Source organism: Kogia breviceps, chromosome 16 (genome assembly GCF_026419965.1).
Source record: "Kogia breviceps isolate mKogBre1 chromosome 16, mKogBre1 haplotype 1, whole genome shotgun sequence".
Lineage (NCBI taxonomy): Eukaryota > Metazoa > Chordata > Mammalia > Artiodactyla > Physeteridae > Kogia > Kogia breviceps.
The window spans coordinates 44,920,798-44,945,650 of NC_081325.1; the positions used below are offsets into that span (position 1 = coordinate 44,920,798).

The 24,853-nt window shown below is 33.7% G+C and overlaps 1 protein-coding gene across 1 annotated transcript in view; it reads right to left on the reverse strand.

Annotated features, from left to right (window-relative positions):
* The window catches only part of KLHL1 (kelch like family member 1), a 368,376-nt gene that overhangs the window by 46,197 nt on the left and 297,326 nt on the right, over window positions 1-24,853 (reverse strand). Inside the window, exon 7 of the mRNA XM_059041531.2 lies at window positions 22,611-22,835. Within this exon, the coding sequence (XP_058897514.1) occupies window positions 22,611-22,835 (225 nt within the window). The remainder of the gene's footprint in view (window positions 1-22,610; window positions 22,836-24,853) is intronic.

Below are 24,853 nucleotides of genomic sequence, written 5' to 3' on the forward strand. Positions count from 1 at the left end.
TATATTTTTAGTGCAAAAATTTAATAAAATAATATAATCAAATGTATTAATCTGTCATTAGTATTTTGGTCTTGGTTTATACATGTGTTTTTAAGATTTTCCTCAAGCTCTACCACTTACATAGGTAAATTTCTTAGTCTCTCTACATTGCAATTTTCTCATCTCTAAAGTGAGAATAGTTATAATAATGATTTTATTGTGTTGTAGTAAGGATTATATTCATTAATGTATATAAAGCACTTAGAACAGGATCTGATATATTATTGCCATTCAACATTTATAAGCTATTGTAATTGCTATTATTATCCTCATATTCAAGTCTTAGGAAGATATAAAAAAGAAATTTGTAGAAAAGGATATATAAAAGTCCTGTAAGCATATATGTTTGATATAAGTGGTAATCAGAATAATCAGGATATTAAAATAAAACATGTTTGAGAGAAAGTTTTTGACAACCATACTTTAATATGTTTTTAATTTAAAAGTCTTACAATATCAAACACTGTTAAGAATATTGGAAACATATTTTTATCATGAAATTGTCATTTAGAAATACCACTTTGGAGGGAAATTTAACAATACTTAGTGAAAGTATTATGATCTAGCTTTACAAGAATTTGAAATATTCTATAATATAAAATTATGATTATGAGAGAAAACAAAATACAGTAATTGAGGTACAAGAACTAGTAAATATTTCTTACAGTAAGTCAAGAAAGATTTAGATAAGCAATTAATCTATTAACTTTCTCTAAAGAAATATTAGAATGTTTCCATATCTGCTGCTGGAGATAAAATAGAGCTTACATTCTAATGTGGAATATAGAAAATAGGAACACAGACATAATTGAACGATTTTATATATTAATATTCTTTAAGTAATCAAGGTGTTTTCGGTGAGAATATCAGGGCCAGGGGCAGGAAAAAAAGGCAGAAGAGTGTGATGACAGAGTAGTTGTAAGATGTATTATCAGCCTCAAAACTTAAATTCATATCCCAAACATCTCTACTTATAACTTAACAGTTGAGCAAGTACTGTATACCCAGGATTGTGTCATTTTTCCCTTGCAGAAGAATCTTATCAAGCAGAGTGAATAATTAGACCAGAATAATTTCAAAATTATACTTTCAATTTCTTCTTTGTGTTTACTAAAAATATATTTGCAAATGCAGTAAAACAAGATTAACTATGCAAAAATATTTTTCAGTAACAATATTAATCCTACATTAAGAAAATAATTATCTAATAGAAGCAATGGAAATATTTGTTATTTTTTGTGTCTCAAGCTAAATAATTGCATGATTACTTCTAATAAAAAATTTTAAATATCTTTTTGATGTTTACTGTTACCAAAATGTTCTTTTTCCATGCATATAATAAGTTATATATGTTAAACTCTAGCTCTTGCATGTATTATTCCTTTTGAAAATTCTGCAGTAAAATATCAGAATTTTTATGTAATTTTTCTTCAAAATAGTTCAATGAAAGTAGAAAACCATTCCTAATTTTCAAGTAAGATAGCACAGTTAAAGTTGAACATTATCCATGTGGGTTTTAGAGCACAAATAAATACAATGGACATTCAGGCCTTTGAATATAGAGAGTAATCATGGGAATGGTCATTTGTACAGGTCATTCCCCCAAATATTTTTATGTAAAAGCAAAATTTATTGCTTACATAATTTACCCCAAAATATTTGTTTTACTATTTCTGTATTAATATAATCAGAATCTTAATTTGTTCTACTGAGAAAGAAATTATCCTTTTTCTCTATCCTTATTAATATTATCCATTCAAAATATTGCTAAATTTATTCTAAACTCTCAGTCCAAAAAAAATAAAATAAATAAACTCTCAGTCCTTCCGATTTATAGAGAATACATATTGTAATTATGCAAAATAATGAAATCATGGAACTAATTTTTAATATTGCTTTACTGTTTACATATTTACCATTAATTACATAATTTAAAAAGCACAAGCCTGTGGAATATGAGATTTCCTTTTGCCTAGGTAGAGAATATTTAGTTTTAAATGAATAATAATGCATTTAAATTTCTTTTGACTTAATAATTATGTTGAATAAATACTATAATATTGCTAATTATTACATTATGGAAGTTACAAAATATATCTAAATCATCAATGGCTTCACAATATGCATAGGACCTTCTGGGCAAAACTTATTTTTGATTTTCTTTTCTAAACCATTTTTTAAAGTTATCTTCAAGGAAATAGTAGCACCTAGTAAATATTTATAACTAATGATTAGGATGACATTTCCACCGCCATCAAATAGTTTTACTTCAGAAGCAATGAATCACCAAGTAATAGTTCATAAAAATGAATATCTTACAGTTGTTCTGTGCAAAGAACTAAGCAAAAATAACTTGCATAATGGGAATGGGGAAATAGATAAGTAAAATTATATATGTTTTATACACATTACTCCATAAAAATTTCCCAAAGATATTAAATACATCTCTCTCTATATATATATATACATATACACACATTTATATGTAGATTTTTGCAATCCTACAAAATCATATATATATAGAGAGAGATGTATATTAAATACATCTTTCTCCTCTCCCTCTCACTCTCTATAGAGAGTGAGAGGGAGAGGAGAAAGACCTTGTGAAAATTTCCCCAATATTATAAATGTATATAATATACAATATATACAATACCTTCTATATAAATATATCTCTATATATATAATTATGATGTAAAATATAAATGGATTAATACAAATATATTTTTTAAATGTTGACCACAGGTAGAACAAAATGGAATAAGTTACTAGGAATACTTTTCATGTAATCCTACAAAATCACTTAAGCTTAAAATATATTTTTTTTCTTGATGAACAAACAAAGAGAAAAAACATAATTTCTACTGGTATATTTCACTCTTTCCTTGACTGAGATAGTGATTGTCAATCTTGGCTGCCCATTGAAATCATTCGGGAACTTTTGAAAAAATACCTATGTCTGAATTAGAGTGACTCTGATTTAATTGTACTAGGCTGAGGGCTAAACACAGATTTGTTAAAAAATTTCTGTTCAGTGATTTTTATGTGCGGTCAAGGTTGAGAATGATTGCCACAATAGAACATGACAATTGTACTAGAACAATGGCAGAATGTCCCCCACCAATAATATACCAACCTTGAAATTCTCCAAGATCTTTCATTCATGTCCTGTGTGTATATGTGTGTGTTATGTGTAGGTGTATGAAACTGAAGTTGCCGTAGACTTTTAGCAGTCAGCAAACATCAATTTTATTATTACACAACTTCCATTCCATGGATTCATTCCTCATCTACCCAGCTTTCCAATAATTATGGTATACCTTCTGTAAGACATATCCTCACAGAGTGTAAAGTGGTTGGGGAAGGGGGAGTTGTACATCAAATGGGCACTACCTTAGTACTTGTCTACAAGATGAAAGGAATGGCTCTTGTCCAAAGTGAACAAGTGATGACTGAGCTAAGACAGATCTAGGAGAAGATTAGGATTCATTGGGGGTGAGGAATTTTTGGCAGTGTAAAGACCTTGCAGCCGGAAAAAAACAGAGCTTGTCTGAGAAGATGCAATTAAGTCAATGTGACAAGAAAACTGGAAATTAAGGGACATGCAGTATGGAGTACAATAAGGCTGAAGAGCTAAAGTATCACACAGTATGGGACTCTGTGTGCCAACAAGAATATATATATATTTAATCCTAAAAGCAATGTGAAGCTAACAAAATGTTTAAAGCAGAGATGTGATGCAACTCTATTTTTTTAAACATCATACTGGATGTGGTATGGAGAAATGAGAATGGATGAGTCCATGCCAATAGAGTGTGTGAGAGATGATGGTGTCTTGTACTGATGTGGTGGAAGTTGATATAAGAAGAAAGGAAAGAGTCAGGAAATACTTTCAAATACAGAGAATGTATTTATAAATCTCTTTCCTTATCATTTCCAATCCCTTCCTTCAATCATTCTGTCAACACATTCTGTCTATTAAAAAATACATGCTAGCTATGTGACTTTGGAAACATTAATCTCTCGTGCCTCAGTTTACTGATCTGTACAATTGAGCTATTTAAGGTACCTAACACATAGGGTTGCTTCAAGGATTGATGAAATAATATTTGCAAAGCACTGAGAAAAGCATCTGGCACATCTTTAACATTGTATAAGTATTCAATATGATGAGGATTATTAACAATACAATAAGACCCTCAGTCTTCTAATCAAATTTCAGCCTCTAGTGTCATTTCAGGGAATATGGAAAAAGTCTTATGAAGGAATCAGTTAAAGATTTAAATATACTCTAATATGACACATTGTCTCTATTTCTGAGGTCTCCATTTTGTTTGATTCATTTAGGCAATTTAAATTACTGGTACAAAATCTTCCACAAAAAATATCCTCTCTTAATATTTTGCTAAATGAATATATGTTTTGTCTTATGAAAGGCCCAAGAATGATTTAATGCAATACAGTAGTCCACCCTTATCTATAATTTCACTTTCTGTGTTTTTAGTTACCTGTAGTCAACCATGGTCTAAAATTATTAACTGGAAAATTCCAGAAATAAACCATTCCTAAGTTTTAAAATGTGTGTCTTTTTGAGTAGCATGATAAAATCTTATGCTGTCCCACTCTGTCCTTCCTGGGGTCCCCAGTGATCAAAACGGCCTCCTTCTGATATCCAGCCATCAACAGCCTCATGACTCGATGATCCAGGATCACCCAAAGCAGATGATCCGCCTTCTGATATATGGTCAGAAGGTGAGTAGTAGCCTAACACTATGTCACAACGCATACATCATTCACCTCGCTTCATCTCATCATGGAGGCATTTTGTCATCTCACATCATCACAAGAAGAAGAAGTGTGAGTACAATTAGATATTTTGAGAGAAAGAGACAGACCATATTCGCATAACTTTTATTTCGCATAACTTTTATTACAATATGTTGTTATGATTGTTCTATTTTACTATTAGTTATTGCTGTTAATCTCTTATTGGGCCTAATTTAGAAATTGAACTTTATCGTAGGTATTTATGTATAGGAAAAAACATAGTATGTATAGGGTTTGGTACTACTCACAGTTTCAGGCTCCATTGGGGGTCTTGGAGCATATCCCTTGTGGATAAGGGGTGACTACTGTATACATGTAAAAAAATTGCAATTGTAATAGATTTTGAAGTGCTACTTTTCTAAATGCCAGCTTTCCTGTAGCTATTCATTACTGACTTTTAAAGCAAAAATTACAATTAACGTAAAACAGAAAAGTACTGAAAATACTATGGGCTGTAATTGGGTGATCAGAGAAGATATCACAGAAGATGAGGCAAGTGAACTAGGATGTAAAGGTTGACTAGAATATTGACAAACACCAATACAAGACAACGTAAGTGAAGGGAATTACTTGAGCAAAACAAAAACAAAAAACAGGCTAAGTATGAAAAGAGTGAATACTTACTTTTATTAGTTGTTGTATCAACTATAAAAATATGTCACTCATAAATGACTACTGCCTGTCTGTATCCACCATGGAACTTGTGCCAAGCTCACACTTCTTACTGACCACTCTCAGATAATGATTGCATATCTGAGAGGATACTGATGCTGACCCATTCTTGCAGCACAAGGGGCTCCCTGAACTGGTGATTTACCTCTAGGATTCCCTATGGGCTTGGCCAAATTTTACAAATTGAATCTACCACTAACATATTCATAAATTATTCAAATCAGTAAGCTGCAATAATTAGTGTTTCATCCATGTGACATGTATCCTATCTTTCATGACATTTCTTATATTGTACTTTATACTGTAAAAGGTCTTCCCCTAGCGTAGCACATCGAAATTTTTACCCACCATTCAAATCTCCATCCAAGTCTCCAGATATAAAATTTTCTCTTACTTACCAAGTTTCAAAGAATGAAACCATGATTTGACAATTTTTTAATGTCTTGTATTTCTTTCTAGATAGTATTAAAGTAATTTAGGATTTGTATCTAAGAAACTGCACTCTCTGTGAAAGGAAGTTTTTTTCTGATTAATTATTGGATCTCACAAAGCACCTACAACAGTGATATGGATCTAATGGACACTCAATAAATGGCTGTTCACTAGAGGCATGAGTGGATAAACCATGGAGGAATAAACAAAGAAGGAAAGAATTGATTAATTAGGCAAACTAAAGCCTAGACTAAAACATTAATCTTCTTCAGTGGTTTGAAATGCAGTATATGATGTTATGGAATCCCTAGTGGTGTAGAAATGGTTGTGCAGTAGTGTGAAAGAAAATTAAAAGATAAAGCTTTAAGAAAATTTCCTCTTTGAGAAAATTATACTGGTTCTTGATTATATTTAATTTTTAATATATAACATAGGGTTGAATTAATATTAACTATTTAAGCTGTGAATAGTAAAGGGAAAAATTCTATCTTTATAACTGAGAAATGTTAATTTTTCCCCATATTTCAGATAGAGCAAACTGACTTTTTAATTATCAGAGGAAAGGAGTAATTTCCACATTGTAAAATCAAAAAAGTAGTAAGAATATACATTTTTCCAAGTCAACATATTTTGAAGTATACTTGAATCATAGGATTCTTCCTGGGTCATTTTTACAAAGTTTTTTAAAACTAAAGAATTATTTTTCATTGTCTAAGAAAACTTTCTACCAGAACAATAGATGAAAAGAAAATTGTGCTGCTATCTTGACTAAAACAAGTGTCTAAATGTTTAAAGGAGCTAGTATATCAAGTATAAGGTCAAAACTAACACAACATTGTAAAGAAATTATACTCCAATAAAAATGTTAAAAAAAATAAAAATACAACTACTTGTACCACGTAAGAAAAATAAAAAGACTAACATATCAAGTGATTTACAGCCATGAAACAGACTTCAGGGCTAATTTTTTTTTTTTTTTTTTTCTAATCGCTGTCTCTTAGAGATTAATTTTCCCCACATTTGAGCACAGTATATGTTTTTGTAACACTTTGACCTTGAAGTGATATGAATAAGAACCTAGTAATTATTAAAGACTTCATTAGGTAAGGCCCTGCTTATATTTTGTTAATTATTAATTAGTTCTTGCTTGAACTTCGATTTCCTGAGTTTCTTCTAGGTTCTACTCACTAAAAGAAAAAAATATATACTTGAACTTCAGGTGCATATAGAAATTGAACTAGTGTGTGCTTTATCTTCACAGGGAACTAATTTTCTTTTTTAAATGGGTCTATTAATGATTTTCTGCAATTGATGATAGTGTCTTCCATTCACTTAAGCAAGTTCTATTATGAACTAGCAATATTTTAGGCAGTTGTAGACAGTTAAATAAAAATGAATATGACACAGTTTCATACTAGAAGCTAATGGACTATGTAAGATAACTAAATAAGTGTGATCCATGGCTTTCGGTGATATAATAAAACCATTATGTACCAGGAATGCTGAGGAGAGGACAACTAGCTTTGCAAAGGGCGGTAACAGAAGAATTTACATAGAAAATGACATTAGACCCAAATATTATGAGATGAATAAGAATTATCTGGTCAGGAAACAGAGCAAGGGTCAGTCTGGGTGGAGGCAACATCTTGTGCAGAGTAGGCTGTAAAACAGCTTTGTGTGTTTCCAGCTTGTTAAGATATTTAGTCTGATAAATCTCAAGGTGTAGTAGTGGAGGGAAGTAGCAGAATTTAAGATAGCATTAGGTAAAAGATAAATATTGATGAGCTGTGAATGTCATGTTAAAGAGTTTTGTTTTATTTTTTCAAGTCAGGTAAATAGACAATCAAATTTGTGTTTCAGAAAGTTAACTTCGGAATTAGGGGGAATTAATTGAAGGGGAGAGACTAAGGTAATTAACACCTCTCTTGTACAACAGAACAACACATGAGACCTAATTATTTTATTTCTTACTAGTGGATCCTAACTTAAGTTTGTTGTTTATGTATTACAAGTGTGTATGGCATAAGCAAATGTAAAACAATTATATAATCTTCATAGTGTTCTTTGGGAAGCTGTGATTGGCTTATCTCACCACTGTAAAATCTGGTGTCCGGAACAATGCTGATCAGCTGCTGTTTATGCATTCTGACTTTACCAAACTGTTCCTCTCTGCATCAAGACTCCTTTGCTAATCCACATTGTCTGCAGATTAATCTCCTCTATGTCCTCTTCTATGTTTTGCAGACTCTTGCTCTCTGTTGCATGTTTGGTCATTCCAGCCTGCTTTCTCTGTGTAAGCTATTATCTCATTGTGTACGCTTTTAACAACTTTCAAAGATAAGGGAAAGCAAACAAACAGAAAGGCACTCCTTACCCTTCTGTAGTGTATAATACTGGCAACATGTTTTATCCATGGTCTTCAAAATTGTCTTAAACAATGAGAATTAACTACCTCAATTTACCTTTAACGAACCACTTATCTTTACCTTTACATCTCAAATCTTTTTAGGGAGATGCAGACAGGTTAATATACCTTCTACCAATTTCTAGATATAAGGGCCAAGGATAGAGATCCCACTATAGACTTTTCATCTAAAGGCCCTTGTCTGTCATTTCGTGCTTACTTATATACTAGCAGCAATTACCTTTGTTAGCACAGATTCACACTAGCTGCTTGTAGTCAAAAACAGGTATAAAATCTAAAATGAGAACCAGATATATTTTCTTTGCCAAGAAGGACTACCAGTGAAGGGATTTGAGTACATAACTTTAGATCTTAGGGCTTCCTAAATGCTGAGATTGAGGGATTATATACTATAAAATAATTTTGAATGAATTCTATTTAACAACAATAATGTTGTAACATGTTTCTTTTACCCTTTGATGAAATGATCACAATAGGGAAACATGTAAATCAAAATGTGGAGCTATCACTTTAAAACAGCAAACTGTTTTTCTGGTTTATAACCTTTTCAACATTGCAAAATTTATAAATGAATGTGTAAAGTATATAAAATAATTGCATTAAGACAAGTTACCCAGGAATCCATCATTTTATTGTGATGGACCTGTAGAGTTTTTAGCTGATACTAGAAAATGCTACTTTAAGAGGCAGAAGAAAAAAGCATGTTGATTTGCTAATCCCATCCTGCTATACCTATGCAGCTGTATTTAATTAAATGGAAACAAATGAAAACAAATATAAATAAAATAAGCAACTGTAGAAGTTGAAAATGACTGCTCACAAGTTCCTAAAATGTCTTATCTTGTTGGTCACTCTTTTATTCATTCTGGCAGGACACATATCTTTCCATTAAAAAGTCTTAGGAATTTACCCATTGCCCGGGAAAACAGTTCTCTTCCATATCTGCAAGGGATTGGTTCCAGGACTGCCCCTTTTCATACCAAAATCAGAGGATGCTCAAGTTCCTTATATAAAATGGTATAGTATTTGCATATAATCTCTGCACATCATCCCATATACTTTAAATCATCTCTAGATTGCTTCTAATACCTAATACAGTGTAAATGCTATGTAAATAGCTGTAAATACAATGTAAATGTTGTGTAAAGAGTTGCCTGCTCACACAAATTCAAGTTTTGCTTTTTAGAACTTTCTATAATTTTTTTCCCATATTTTTCAATCCTTGGTTGGTTGAATCTGCTGATGCAGAACCTGTGGATATGGAGGACCCACTGTAGGTGATTGACATGAAGGTGTTTTCCAAGCCATAACCTGAGCACAATATTAATAAAAAGTCACTGTTAGAGTATGGAATTAGATGCAAAAAGTTTTGAGTATCTTTGTAAGAGTAAGTCAATCGCTTCAACTCTTTGAGCTCTTATTTTCTAATCTGTAAAAATAGTGATGACAATAGTAGTACTCATCTCAAGGAGCTGTTGTGGGAGTTAAACGAGAAAATGTACTTAAAATTCTTGAGACAGGGCTTCCCTGGTGGTGCAGTGGTTGACAGTCCACCTGCTAATACAGGGGATGCGGGTTCGTGTCCCGGTCTGGGAAGATCTCACATGCCACGGAGCATCTGGGCCTGTGAGCCATGGTCTCTAAGCCCGCGTGTCTGGAGCCTGTGCTCCACAATGGGAGAGGGCACAACAGTGAGAGGCCTGCGTACCACAAAAAAAAAAAAAAAGAAAGAAAGAAACAGAGGCTAAGTTGAAGCAAGTGGCAAGTGTTCCTTCTAAGACAATGAAAGCTGACAGTTTCAAATGAGATTTTCCAGTCTAATGGGTTATATCACAAATAAGTGGAAGGTTTCATTAGGCTGATATTTCCTTCAGTCCATTCGTTACTTGTTGTTATAAATATAATTCCTAAAAGCCAGGGAAAAGACTGATAATAAATGTCACTTTGGGTTCTCTTTATTCATACATATATTCAATAATTTTATTAAGTTAAATGCTTGATACTGTTTTGAAAATGTTCCTTTATATTTTAATTTTAACATCATATTTCCCCTGGTTGATTTATGAACCTCATTTTTTTGTTTCCCTGGCAGGTGAGCATTTCTGAATGCATATAAACAGATTCCCCCTGCCACCTCCCACCCCAACCTTAGTTCTGACTGAAGTATCCTCAGATTGCTTTAGTAATTTTCCTTTAGTCAAGTATAACAAGCCAGAAGTGGAATTGAACTTCTTAGCAACAAGAAGGAAGACAATCCAGTACCATATATGGACTGCCCAAATCTTTGCATGTGGGAAACAGTTCTGTGTTTGTTCTTTGCAAAGAGACAATCTAATGACTTATTTTATCCTATAAGGTCAAGAACTCTGTGAGTATACAACAATTTATTCTCTACCTTTCCTGACAGTGAAGGAGATCTTCGAATCCTAACATTAGAATATTAATTTTTCTTAAGACACTCCTTTCTTTTTTCAATCTCAACTTTGTGAGAATAGATTTTGAGGTTCACATCCTTGCTGAAATCAACAGAACCAAAATGTCTGAAGATGCCTTTCTTTCTCCCTTTTTACTTGAGTAATAGTTTGACTTGACATAAGTTGAAAACCTTTGTCCATCAGTAGCTATCAAAGGACACTATCAAGAAAGTTAAATTAGAACCCATAGAATGGTATAAGGTATTTGCAGATGTTATGTCTAAAAGAGGACACATATATAGAATATAAAATGAACAATTACAAATCAACAATAAAAGAAAAAATAATCTAAACAGACTAGTTAAAATATTTGAATAAAAAATTATCCAAAGATACAAATGGCCAATAAGCACATGAAAAGTTTCTCAAAATTATTCATTAGAGAAATGTCTATAAAACCATGAAATAACACTTCATGTACACTAGAATCATTATAATAAAAGAAGAACAAATAGTAACAAGTGTTGTCAAGGATGTGGAAAAATTGGTACCCTCATAATTGCGGAGGAGATGGAAAATGGAGCAGCCATTCTGGATAAAGCTTGGCAATACTTCCAAAAATTAAAGTTGGAGCTACCATATAATTCAACAATTTTACTCATATGTATATATCCAAGAGAATTGAAGATATATATTCACACAAAAAATACATATGTGAATGTTCAGAACATTTTATTCATAATAACCCCAAAGTGGAAACAACCAAAATGTTTTTCTATTGATGATGTATAAATAAAATGTGGCAGGGAGACCTTCAAGATGGCAGAAGAGTAAGACGTGGAGATCAACTTCCTTCCTACAAATACATCAGAACTACATCCACATGTGGAACAACTACTACAGAACACCTACTGAACACTGGCAGAACACCTCATATTTCCCAAAAGGTAAGAAACTCCCCCATGTATCTGGATAGGGCGAAAGAAAAAAAGAAAAAAAAACAGAGGCAAAAGAATAGGGATGGGGCTTCCCTGGTGGCACAGTGGTTGAGAGTCTTTCTGCCGATGCAGGGGACACAGGTTCGTGACCCGGTCCTGGAAGATCCCACATGCTGTGGAGTGGCTAGGCCCGTGAGCCATGGCTTTTAAGCCTGCGCATCCAGAGTCTGTGCTCCACAACGTGAGAGGCCTGCATACTGAAAAAAAAAAAAAAAAAAAAAAAAAAAAAAAAAAAAAAAAAAGAATAGGATGGGACCTGCACCAGTGGGAGGGAGCTGTGAAGCAGGAAAGGTTTCCACACACTAGGAAGTCCCTTCCCTGACAGAGACAGGGGGTGGCTAGGGGGAAGCTTTGGAGCCATGGAGGAGAGTACAGCAACAGGGGTGCAGAGGGCAAAGCAGAGAGATTCCCACACAAAGGATCAGTGCTGACTAGCACTCACCAGCCCGAGAGGCTTGTATGCTCACCTGCCTGGGTGAGTGGGGGTGGGAGCTGAACCTCCGGCTTCGGAGTTCAGATCCCAGGGAGAGGACTGGGGTTATCTGCGTCAACACAGCCTGAAGGGGGCTAATGCACCACAGCTGGCTGAGGGGGAGTCGTGGACAAAGTCTGGACCTGCCTAAGAGGCAAGAGACCATTGTTTTGGGTTGTGGCATGAGGAATGGGGATTCAGAGCACTGCCTAAATGAGCTCCAGAGACAGGTATGAGCCACAGCTATCAGTGCAGACACAAGAGACAGGCACAAGATGCTAAGGCTGGTGCTGCAGCCACCAAGAAGCCAGTGTGCAAGCACAGGTCACTATCCACACCTCCCCTATCAGGAACCTGTGCAACCCGCAACTGCCAGGGTCCCGTGATCCAGGGCCAACTTATCCAGGAGAACACATGGCGCCTCAGGCTGGTGCAACGCCACACTGACCTCTGACGCTGCAGGCTTGCCCCACATCCATACCCCTTCCTCCCCCTGGCCTGAGTGAACCAGGGGCCCTACTCAGCTGCTACTTTAACCCTGTCCTGTCTGAGCGAAGAACAGATGCCCTCAGGTGACCTACCCAGAGACGCAAGGCCAAATCCAAAGCTGAACACCAGAAGCTCTGCGAACAAAGAAGAGAAAGGGAAATCTCTCCCAGCAGCCTCAGGAGTAGTGGATTAAATCTCCACAATCAACTTGATGTACCCTGCATCTGTGGAATATCTGAATAGACAATGAATCATACCAAAATTGAAGCAGTGGACATTGGGAGCAACGATATACATATTTTTTTTCCTTCTTCTCTTTTTGTGAGTGTGTATGTATATGCTTCTCTGTGTTATTTTGTCTGTATAGCTTTGCTTTTACCATTTGTCCTAGGGTACTCTCTGTTTTTCTTTTTTCTTTTAATTTTTAGTATACATTTTAGTGCATGTTATCATTGGTGGATTTGTTTTTTGGTTTAGTTGCTCTCTTCTTTCTTTCTTACTTTTTTTGTTACTTTTTAATTTAAAAAAAATTTAATAATTATTTTTATTTTAATAACTTTTCTTTTCTTTTTTTCTTTCTTTCTTCCATTTTTCTCCCTTTACTTCTGAGTGGTGTGGCTGACAGTCTTGGTGCTATAGGGGGGTGTCAGGCCTGTGCCTCTGAGGTGGGAGAGCTGAGTTCAGGACATGAGTCCACCAGGGATGTCCCAGATCCACATAATATCAAATGGCGAAAGCTCTCCCAGAGATTTCCGTCTCAACACTAAGACCCCGCTCCACTCAACGACCAGCAAGCTACAGCGCTGGACAGCCTATGCCAAACGACTAGCAAAACAGGAACACAACCCCACCCATCAGCAGAAGGCTGCCTAAAATCATAATAAGGTCACAGACCAAAACAAATCAGGTCAAAACAAACCACCAGACACAGACTTGCCCACCAGAAAGACAAGATCCAACCTCAACCACCAGAACACAAGCACTGGTCCCCTCCACAAGGATGCCTACACTGCTCACTGAAAGAACCTTAGCCACTCTGGCAGACCCCCAAAACAATAGGAATTACAAACCTGCAGCGTGCAAAAAGGAGACCCCAAACCCAATAAGTTAAGCAAAATGAGAAGACAAAGAAACATACAGCAGACGAAGCAGCAAGATGAAAACCCAACCGACCAAACAAACGAAGAGGAAATAGGCAGTCTATGTGAAAAAGGATTCAGAGTAATGATAGTAAAGATGTTACAAAATCTTGGAAATAGAATGGAGAAAATAAAACAAACCTTTAACAAGAACCTGGAAGAACTAAAGAGCAAATAAACAATGATGAACAACACAATAAATGAAATTAAGAATTCTCTAGAAGGAATCAATGGCAGAAAAACTGAGGCAGAAGAATGGATAAGCGACTTGGAAGATAAAATAGTAGAAATAACTACTGCAGAGCAGAATAAAGAAAAAAAGAATGAAAATAATTGAGGATAATCTCAGATACTTCTGGGACATTAAAAGCAACGACATTTGAATTATAGGGATCACAGAAGACAAAGATAAAAAGAAAGGGACTGAGAAAAGATATCAAGAGATTTTAGTTGAAAACTTCCCTAATATGTGAAAGGAAATAGTTAATCAAATTGAGTAAGCACAGAAGTCCCATACAGGATAAATCCAAGGAGAAACATGCCAAGACACATATTAATCAACTATCACATATTAAATGCAAAGAAAAAATATTAAAAGCAGCACAGAGAAAAAAAACAAATAACATACAAGAGAATCCCCATGAGGTTAACAACTGATCTTTTAGCAGAAACTGTGCAAACCAGAAGGGAGTGGCAGGACATATTTAAAATGATGATAGGGAAAAAGCTACAATCAAGATTACTCTACCCAGCAAAGATCTCATTCAGATTTGATGAAGAAATTAAAACCTTTACAGAAAAGCAAAAGCTAAGAGAATTCAACACCACTAAACCAGCTTTACAACAAATTCTAAAGGAAATTCTCTAGCAAGGAAACCCGAGAAGGAAAAGACCTACAATAACAAACCAAAAACAATTAAGAAAATGGTAATAGGAACATACATATCAATTACCTCACATGTAAATGTATTAAATGCTCCAACCAAAAGACATAGACTGGCTGAATGAATAAAAAACAAGAAGACCCATATATATGCTGTCTAAAAGAGACCCACTTCAGGCATAGGAACACATAAAGACTGAAAGTGAGGGTGTGGAAAAAAATATTCCATGCAAATGGAAATCAAAAGAAAGCTGGAGTAACAATTCTCATATCAGAAAAAATAAACTTTAAAATAAAGACTACTAGAAGAGACAAAGAAGGACACTACATAAAGATAAAAGGATCAATCCAAGAAGAACATATAACATTTGTAAATATTTATGCATCCAACATAGGAGAACCTCAATACATAAGGCAAATGCTAACAGCCATAAAAGGGGAAATTGACAGTAACACATTCATAGTAGGGACATTAACACCCAAGTTTCACCAATGGACAGATCATCCAAAATAAAAATAAATAAGGAAACACAAGCTTTAAATGATACATTAAACAAGATGGACTTAATTGATATTTATAGGACATTCCATCCAAAAACAACAGAATACACTTTCTTCTCAAGGGCTTATGGAACATTCTCTAGGATAGATCATATCTTGGGTCACAAATCAAGCCTTGGTAAACTTAAGAAAATTGAAATTTTATCAAGTATTTTTCCCGACCACAACACTATGAGACTAGATATCAATTATGGGAAAATATTTTAAAAACTACAAACACATGGAGGTGAAACAATACCCTAATTAATAATCAAGAGATCACTGAAGAAATCAAAGAGGAAATCAAAAACTACCTAGAAACAAATGACAATAAAAACACAACAACCCAAAGCCTATGGGATACAGCAAAAGCAGTTCTAAGAGAGAAGTTTATAGCAATACAATCCTACCTCAAGAAAGAAGAAACATCTCAAATAAATAATCGAACCTTACATCTAAAAGGATTAGAGAAAAAAGAGCAAAAATATCCCAAAGTTAGCAGAAGGAAAGAAATAATAAAGGCCAGATCAGAAACAAATAAAAAAAAAAAAAAAAGGAAGGAAACAATAGCAAAGATCTATAAAACTAAAAGATGGTTCTTTGAGAAGATAAACAAAATTGATAAACCATTAGTCAGATTTATCAAGAAAAAAAATAAGACTCAAATCAATAGATTTAGAACTGAAAAAGGAGAACTGACACTGCAGAAATACAAAGGATCATGATAGATTACTACAAGCAACTATATGCCAATAAAATGGACAACCTGGAGGAAATGGACACATTCTTAGAAGATCACAACCTTCTGAGACTGAACCAGGAAGAAATAAAAAATATATACAGGCCATTCACAAGCACTGAAATTGAGGCTGTGATTAAAAATCTTCCAACAATCAAAAGCCCAGGACAAGATGGCTTCCCAGGCAAATTCTGTCAAACATTTAGCAAAGAGCTAACACCTATCTTTCTCAAACTCTTCCAAAATTTAGCATAAGGAGAAACATACCCAAACTCATTCTACAAGCCCACCATCACCCTGATACCAAAACCAGACAAAGATGTCACAAAGAAAGAAAACTACAGGCCAATATCACTGATGAACATACATGCAAAAATCCTCAACAAAATACTAGCAAACAGAATCCATGAGCACATTAAAAGGATCATACCCCATGATCAAGTGGGGTTTATCCCAGGAATGCAAGAATCCTTCAATACACTCAAATCAATCAATATGATACACCATATTAACAAATTGAAAGATAAAAACCATATGATCATCTCAATAGGTGCAGAAAAAGTTTTTGACAGAATTCAACACAGATTTATTATAAAAACCCTCCAGAAAGTAGGCATAGAGGGAAACTACCTCAACATAATAAAGGCCGTATACAAGAAACCCACAGCAAAACTCATTTTCAAAGGTGCAAAACTGAAACCATTTCTACTAATATCAGGAACAAGACAAGGTTGCCCACTCTCACCACTATTATTCAACATAGTTTGGAAGTTTTAGCCATAGCAATCAGAGGAGAAAAAGAAATAAAATAAATCCAAATCAGAAAAGAAGAAGTAAAGCTGTCACTGTTTGCAGATACCATGATACTACACATAGAGAATCCTGAAGATGGTACCAGAAAACTACTAGAGCTAATCAAATTTGGTAAAGTAACAGGATACAAAATTAATGCACAGAAATCTCTTGCATTCCTACACACTAATAATGAAAAATCTGAAAGAGAAATTAATAAACACTCCCATTTACCATTGCAACAGAAAGAATAAAATACCTAGGGAAAAACCTACCTAAGGAGACAAAAGTCCTGTATACAGAAAACTATAAGACACTGAGGAAAAAATTAAAGATGATACAAAGAGCTGGAGAGATATACCTTGTTCTTGGACTGAAAGAATCAACATTGTGAAAATGACTATACTACTCAAAGCAATCTACAGATTCAATGCAAGCCCTGTCAAACTACCAATGGCATTTTTCACAGAACTAGAAGAAAAACTTTCAAAATTTGTATGGAAACTCAAAAGACCCTGAATAACCAAAGCAATCTTGAGAAAAGAAAATGGAGCTGGAGGAGTCAGGCTCCCTGACTTCAGACTATACTACAAACTAGAGTAATCAAGACAGTATGGTACTGGCACAATACAGAAATATAGATCAATGGAACAGGATAGAAAGGTCAGAGTTAAACCCATGCACATATGGTCATATTATTTTTGATAAAGGAAGCAAGAATATACAGTGGAGAAAAGACAACGTCTTCAATAAATGATGCTGGGAAAACTGGACAGCTACATGTAAAATAATGAAGTTAGAACACTCCCTAACATCATACACAAAAATAAACTCAAAATGGATAAAAGACCAAAATGGATGTAAGACCAGACACTGTAAAACTCTTAGAGGAAAACAGAGGCAGAACACTCTATGACATAAATCACAAGATCCTTTTTGACCCACCTACTAGAGAAATGGAAATAAAAACAAAAATAAACAAATGAGATGTAATGAAAGTTAAAAACTTCTGCACAGCAAAGGAAACCATAAACAAGATGAAAAGACAACCCTCAGAATGGGAGAAAATATTTGCAAATGAAGCAACTGAAAAAGGATTAATCTCCAAAATATACAAGCAACACATGCAGCTCAATATCAAAAAAACAAACAACCCAATCAAAAAATGGGCAGAAGACCTAAACAGACATTTCTCCAAAGATATACAGATCGCCAACAAACACATGAAAGGATGCTCAACATCATTAATCATTAGAGAAATGCAAATAAAAACTACAATGAGGTATCACCTCACACCAGTCAGAATGGCCTTCACCAAAACATCCATCTACAAACAATAAATGCTGGAGAGGGTGTGGAGAAAAGGGAACCCTCTTGCACTGTTGGTGGGAATGTAAATTGATACTGCCACTCCGGAGAACAGTATAGAGGTTCCTTTAAAACCTAAAAATAGAACTACCATATAACCTAACAACACCACTACTGGGCATATACCCTGAGCAAACCATAATTTAAAAAGAGCCATGTACCACAATATTCATTGCAGTTCTACTTACAATAGCCAGGACATGGAAGCAACCTAAGTGTCCATTGACAGACAAATGGATAAAGAAGATGTGGCACATATATACAATGGAATAATATTACTCAGCCATAAAAAGAAACGAAATTGAGTGTTTTGTAGTGAGGTGGATGGACATAGAGTCTGTCATACAGAGTGAAGTAAATCAGAAAGAGAAAAACAAATATCATATGCTAACACATATATACGGTATCTAAAAAAAAAAAAAAAAAAAAAAGGTTCTGAAGAACCTAGGGGCAGGATAGGAATAAATACTCAGATATATATAATGAGCTTGAGGACACAGAGAGGAGGAAGGGCAAGCTGGGACAAAGTGAAAGAGTGGCATGGACTTATATATACTATCAAATGTAAGATAGATAGCTAGTGGGAAGCAGCTGCATAGCACAGGTAGATCAGCTTGGTGCTTTGTGACGACCTAGAGGGGTGAGATAGGGAAGGTGAGAGGCTGGTGAAAGAGGGAGGAGATATGGAGATATATGTATATATATAGTTGAATTACTTTGTTATAAAGAAGAAATTAACACACAATTTTAAAGCAATTATACTCCAATAAAGATATTTTTAAAATGTGGCAAATCCTTTAGTGGAATATTATTCAATCAGAAAAGTAATGAAGTACTGATACTTGCTATGAAACTGATGAACCTTGAAAACCTTATGTTATGTGAAAGAAACCATACACAAAAAGCCACAAATTATGATTCTGTTTATATGAAATATCCAAAATTGGCAATTCCATAGAGAAAGAAAATAAATTAATTTTTGCTAAGGGGTGTAAGGAGATGGGGCAATGACAATCGACTACTATTGGTTACAAGGTTGTTTTTCAGGATGATAAAAATGTTTTGGAGTTTGATGGTGGTGATGGCTGCACAACTCTGTGAATAGACTCAAAAGTACTCAATTGTATACTTTAACACTTAATTTTATCTCAATTGAAAATTAAACAAACAAAAATAAAACAACCCGTACCATATATTTATCATACAACATGGAGCATGGCATATAGAAAACCCATAATATACACTAGCTATATAATTGTTTTATCAATTTGTCTTAAAATGACAATTGCAAACAGTGGATTGTAGTAATGACTTTTTCAATTTTATACAATATAAAATGTGGTGGGAAAGAAGACATGATATATAGAATTATGTGTTCCAAAGACATTATGCTAAAATAAAAACTCAGCATACAGACACAGTTGTAGTCTTAATTATCTTCATTCTCTAAACAGATGCATTATTCCCTGATGTCACAGACTTTACATGAATACAATTTTATATGCTATTTTATCCAACACAAGAAGTGTTCTTCATTTACTGGTAGCTATGAAACATTTTTGGCTACATATTCAACCTTAGCAACAGAAGAACTCACGTGGATTTCTCACATAATCACGTAAGGATTTTTTATTTTATTTTTCAAAGAAATCAAGGTGGGGGAAAGGTATATAGGTCAAAGAAATTATTTTGAGTTTTTATTTTATATTTTAAAATTTTACTTTAGACTTTAGCTCCTTGTCACTTGAATGTATACTATGGGATACATAGGCAATATTGCAATCTTGCCTATGTATACCTACCACAAGGTAGGTATTTTTTAACTATGGGAAATAAAAAGGTACATTCTAGTTTCTGAACAAATAAAAGTCTAGTACCGATGGCTATTGGTTTACACTCAAACCCAATATTGGTTATTACACTGAAGGAAGAGTCATAGAATAGTGATTCGAGAAATAGAGTCAGTTGTTATTTCCTGAGTGAGACAAAAATTCATGGCACTGCCTTGGGGGAATAACTTGGAGGAAATTTTGGTTTGTGTTCTTTTTCCTATGCCATATTGTTCTCTTCAAAAGAGCTACTGCAACTTGCATACTGCTAGGCAGTGAATCAGCTGTGTAAATGCAGATCTTGCCATAATTTGTTGATAACAAGACTTTGCTGTCAGTCTGGCTTCAACTAATTGGACCTTGGATTGGCATCCAAGTCAAAGGCAGTTTTCTATGTACTGGGCATTGCTAGCAACCTATGTGGCATTTTGAGATGAGAATTGTCCCAAGAAATGATGCCCTATGCCATAATTTTACCTATTAACTCAATCAGGTCTGATCTTAGGGAGTACTGTAGTGGAGAATTTTTTTTAAAAACTGACAGGAAGCAATAACCACTAGGAAGTAAATCATAGAGGAAGTCAATAACATGAGATATGGAGAAGAGGTGAGCTATTTGAAAATGGAATTGAAGCAGAACAAAAACAAAACTGGAGAGGCTTAAACATGAAAATAGTGGACTACTAGAGTTGGTATTGGGTCACTAAAATTTGTGAGAAATGCTGTATTACATATCAGATGTGTTTGATACTTGGGTCATACAGCCTTACTTCCACAATAGATTCTTTACCAAATTAGACAGACTAAAAGACAGTATCTAAGATTACCATCCTGCTCAGCACTGGTTCCTAAAGGGTCAGCAGCCTATGTGACAGGATTTGAGGCAAACCATAACCTTATATAATTTAAACATCTAAAATTATACCACTTAAGATGTATGTATTCTTGGTGAAATGTTTTCAAGTATGCTCGCTTGATATGCAAATATCCTACCTAATTGAACTTTAGAATACCTTAATAGAAAGGAACTGAAAAGGAAGAAAGACATTAACTTCCAAAAATTCCAATCCAGAGTGTTTATTCTCTGTATTTCTCCCAAACAAGAACATAGGTAGTTAGATAGCTAGCTAATAAAAGCAATCCATAGAGCTTTTACATGGACACAAAAGCCAAAATTCTTCAATATATTTGAAAAAAATATATAAGAAAACTTTTATATAATATTACCTGGGAAAAATGACTTGCTGTTCATATTTTCCATATTATAATTGGGGACTATATGATTTAAAGTATTTATACAATTTTTATTTAAAACACAAACTTTTAGAGCTTGAAAAAGTTCCCAAACATTTATTACTATTCCGTAATTTTGCTAATGAGCAAACTGAAGAAAGAGGAGGTAAACCAGAAGAACAAAAAGGTAAGTTGCTTTAGTTCCGAGCTATTTTATTTATTTTCATTTTTAAATTTTTCTTAGATGATGGCAGAGAATAAGAAATGCAGTGCTGAAGACCTCAAAGTTGAAGTATTAATATTTGTTTTTGAAATGCTGAAAATGAGTGAGATGTTCTATGATTTTGCTTACCTATGAATGTCTAAATCAGTACATTTGTAATTAAATTTCAATATCTTTTTAATGTGTATTTCTAAATATATGAAAGGTACTTAGTCAACTATCTGGCCTATTTCAGGTATTCAAAAAAAACTAATTAGCACTTCTTACAATCCATATGATAAGAAGTACAAATTCAGGAACTATATTTATTAAATTACTCTGTTTTCAAATATTTGTATAGGACTTTATAATTTACAAGTGATTTCATATTTATTATCATAATCAGATTTTTATCTAATTAATAACCTTAAATCAGTGGCAAATCAGGAAACGGAGGTTTCCAGCAGTTTAACTGCTGGACCCAAATCATGACAATATCAAATGGTACATTCAAAACTCACACCCAGAACTTCTGAATCCAAATATAGCTCTCCCCATCTCCAAGTTACCTATAATAGAGATTGATTGAATCCTATCATATTGACCCTGGTGCCTATTGATGTGTCACTCTTTTTCTAAACCCGTGTTACCTGCTCTCCATGGACCTTTCAAGGTGGAATCAATTAAGTGCAAAGATATAACTAGATTTGTCTGTCCAGTAATATGGGAGTGAGTCACCTTAATTAAGTTTTCCTCAATTCACATTAACTGTTTCTTCCTCTAGGCTGCATTACTCTGGTCTCTCCATGATAGTTCTGCATTTTTTTCTACATACCAAATGAATTTTACATGTTGTATGAATATCAGACTGTGAAAACTTTGAGAATAACTTGATATCTACTCATCTTGGTATATTTAACGTCACTCTCAACAGTTTAATGCATATTGGTCAACACAGGAAAATACCAAGAATTAAAAACATATATATGCTCCAAATAAGCCCACAATTTACCTAAAGTTAATGATAATTGATGACAGTAATACTATATTTTAGCATACATTTTTACTCTCAATAAAATGTTTTCTAAAAATAATATCAATGAGGTAAGAATCTTACCTAGACCATGCCTATGTGTTGACATTGGTGGTAAGACAGTCCAAGTCTTGGTTTTGGGGTTGTAACATTCAACACTGTTCAATGTCTTTAAGCCATCTCGACCTCCAATTACAAATAGTTTGTCATCAATAACAGCCACACCAAACTGCAGTCTCCTGCCATTCATCATCCCTGCCTGGATCCACAAATTTGTTCTGAGGTCATATTTCTCTATGGTTGTAGCTCCTGATAAAACATAAAATCACATAGTCACTATTTACTCTTAATCCAACAAAGAATCTTCCCAAGACACTGTACATATTAGGATACGAAAACATTCTTGTCATGTTCATTTTTCTTGAAGAAAATAAAATGGCAGAAAAACAAAGTAATATAAGTACTTTATTTTCTCTTCTTGGCAGACCCTAATGATTAAAGTGGACACATGTTCAGCTTGTTTGAATTACATAATGGTCTCATGCTAAACTACTGATTCAATAGAATCATTGTTGGGCATGACACAGTTCTGTGAGTAGATTTTACAATTTCCCTTTATCACTGTTCGCTATAAAAAATGCAACATAATCCTAGCTTAAAAAGACATTTATTAAAGCCCTTTTAAATAGCTAAGCGATGTATGTTATCTATACAGATATACAATTTCTGAAAGTGAAGAGAAGTTAATAAATTCTTTACCAAATTTCTCTTTAAATTTGTCTTATGCCTTAAATAGAAGAAGGGTTTAAAAGTCAATTTTAAATATGTAAACAAATGTCATCTGTGCTTTTTTTTAAACCTTATTTAAAAAAATGCATTGGGGGAATAGCAATAGAATTTAGAGACATAAAATGATCTTCTATCCTTATCAACTGTTAGAATCTCTAAACAAAATAGCTTATCTTTCCTAAAAGCTTTTTATGTATAAATTTGGGAAACGCAGTAAATCTGACTAATAAAATAGAAATTGAAAGAATAAGCTAAATTGCTGATGAGGTATGTTTTAAGGGATTCAGTTAAACATTTCACTTTAAAATCATTTACCTTGAACTAGTTCACAACTGATTATATGATAAAATATAAACCAGCAAACACTGATCTTGCTTCAGTGTTTGGTCTTAATGTTTACACTCACATTCAGCAACATTTCATTTTCAGTGATTAAATATCCCTACATTTACAAGTCAACATTCTTGTGTACTTTCACTTATGCACTAAAGACCATTTTACTTGTAATGTATTACAAGTTTGCAAACTAGGGAAGACATTCCTCAGGGGACTCATTTACTCTGTAGAACATAACCAGCAATGAACTAAATAAATATAAACAACTTGGCAAGAAAAGTTTTGCTAATTGAAGTAAAATGGTATAATTTATGCTCAATTTTTATTCAAAAGTGACAAAGCTGTAATAATATAAAGAGTGAGTTAGAATGAATTAAATCTGTTTTTTTGAAGTTATTAAATATATGAGCTAATTTTCATACAACTAAACATGATGTATTATAAGACTATTATTATTTTTAGAGTAAAAATAAACTGGAATATTCATAAAAGTCATTTGATACTGTTTAGTAACATGATATATTATTTAAACAAAAGTGCTTCTTTTATGCTTAAAAGTATTTATTATGTTTTATTGATATGTTAAATGTTTTATTCAAAAATGTACAAATTGAAATTCTAAGGTGAACTAAAGTATTAAATAATTTCAAGGTCATATGTATTCTCAAAGCTTGATAGCGTTGGGATTTCATGGATGCCTAAGTAAAAATTGAGTTGTATGAAAATACCTCTCTCTTATGACTAACTCTTGACAAATCATGGCAGAAGAAATAGTGTAACCTAATCCTAATTAACCCAATCCCAAGAGACATGTATTTTGCATGTCTGGAAGTAAATATCTTCCACTACTTTCTTCTCCAAAACCTTGGTCAAATTCTTTGCAGGGTGTTTAAGGTACATTCATCCTTCTCAGAGAAAACCATTGAGAATGTGTGAGGTTAAGGGCCGCTGAGCAATAAAACGTGTTGGTATTCAAAAGGGAAAGTGAGGACTTGATTTGAGTTTCAAAGTTTTACTGAAACAAGCTAGATGTGTATTCAACCTCAACACATGGCAGGATTCTTTACTTTTACAATGTTTTTCCTCTAGCCGCAGTTTTCAGAGGTGACCTATACATTTTATCCTAAAGTTGCTACATCAGAAATAGGAGTGCATTCCTGTTTTCCTTTTTTTTTTTTTTTTTTTTTTTTTTAATTTAGAAG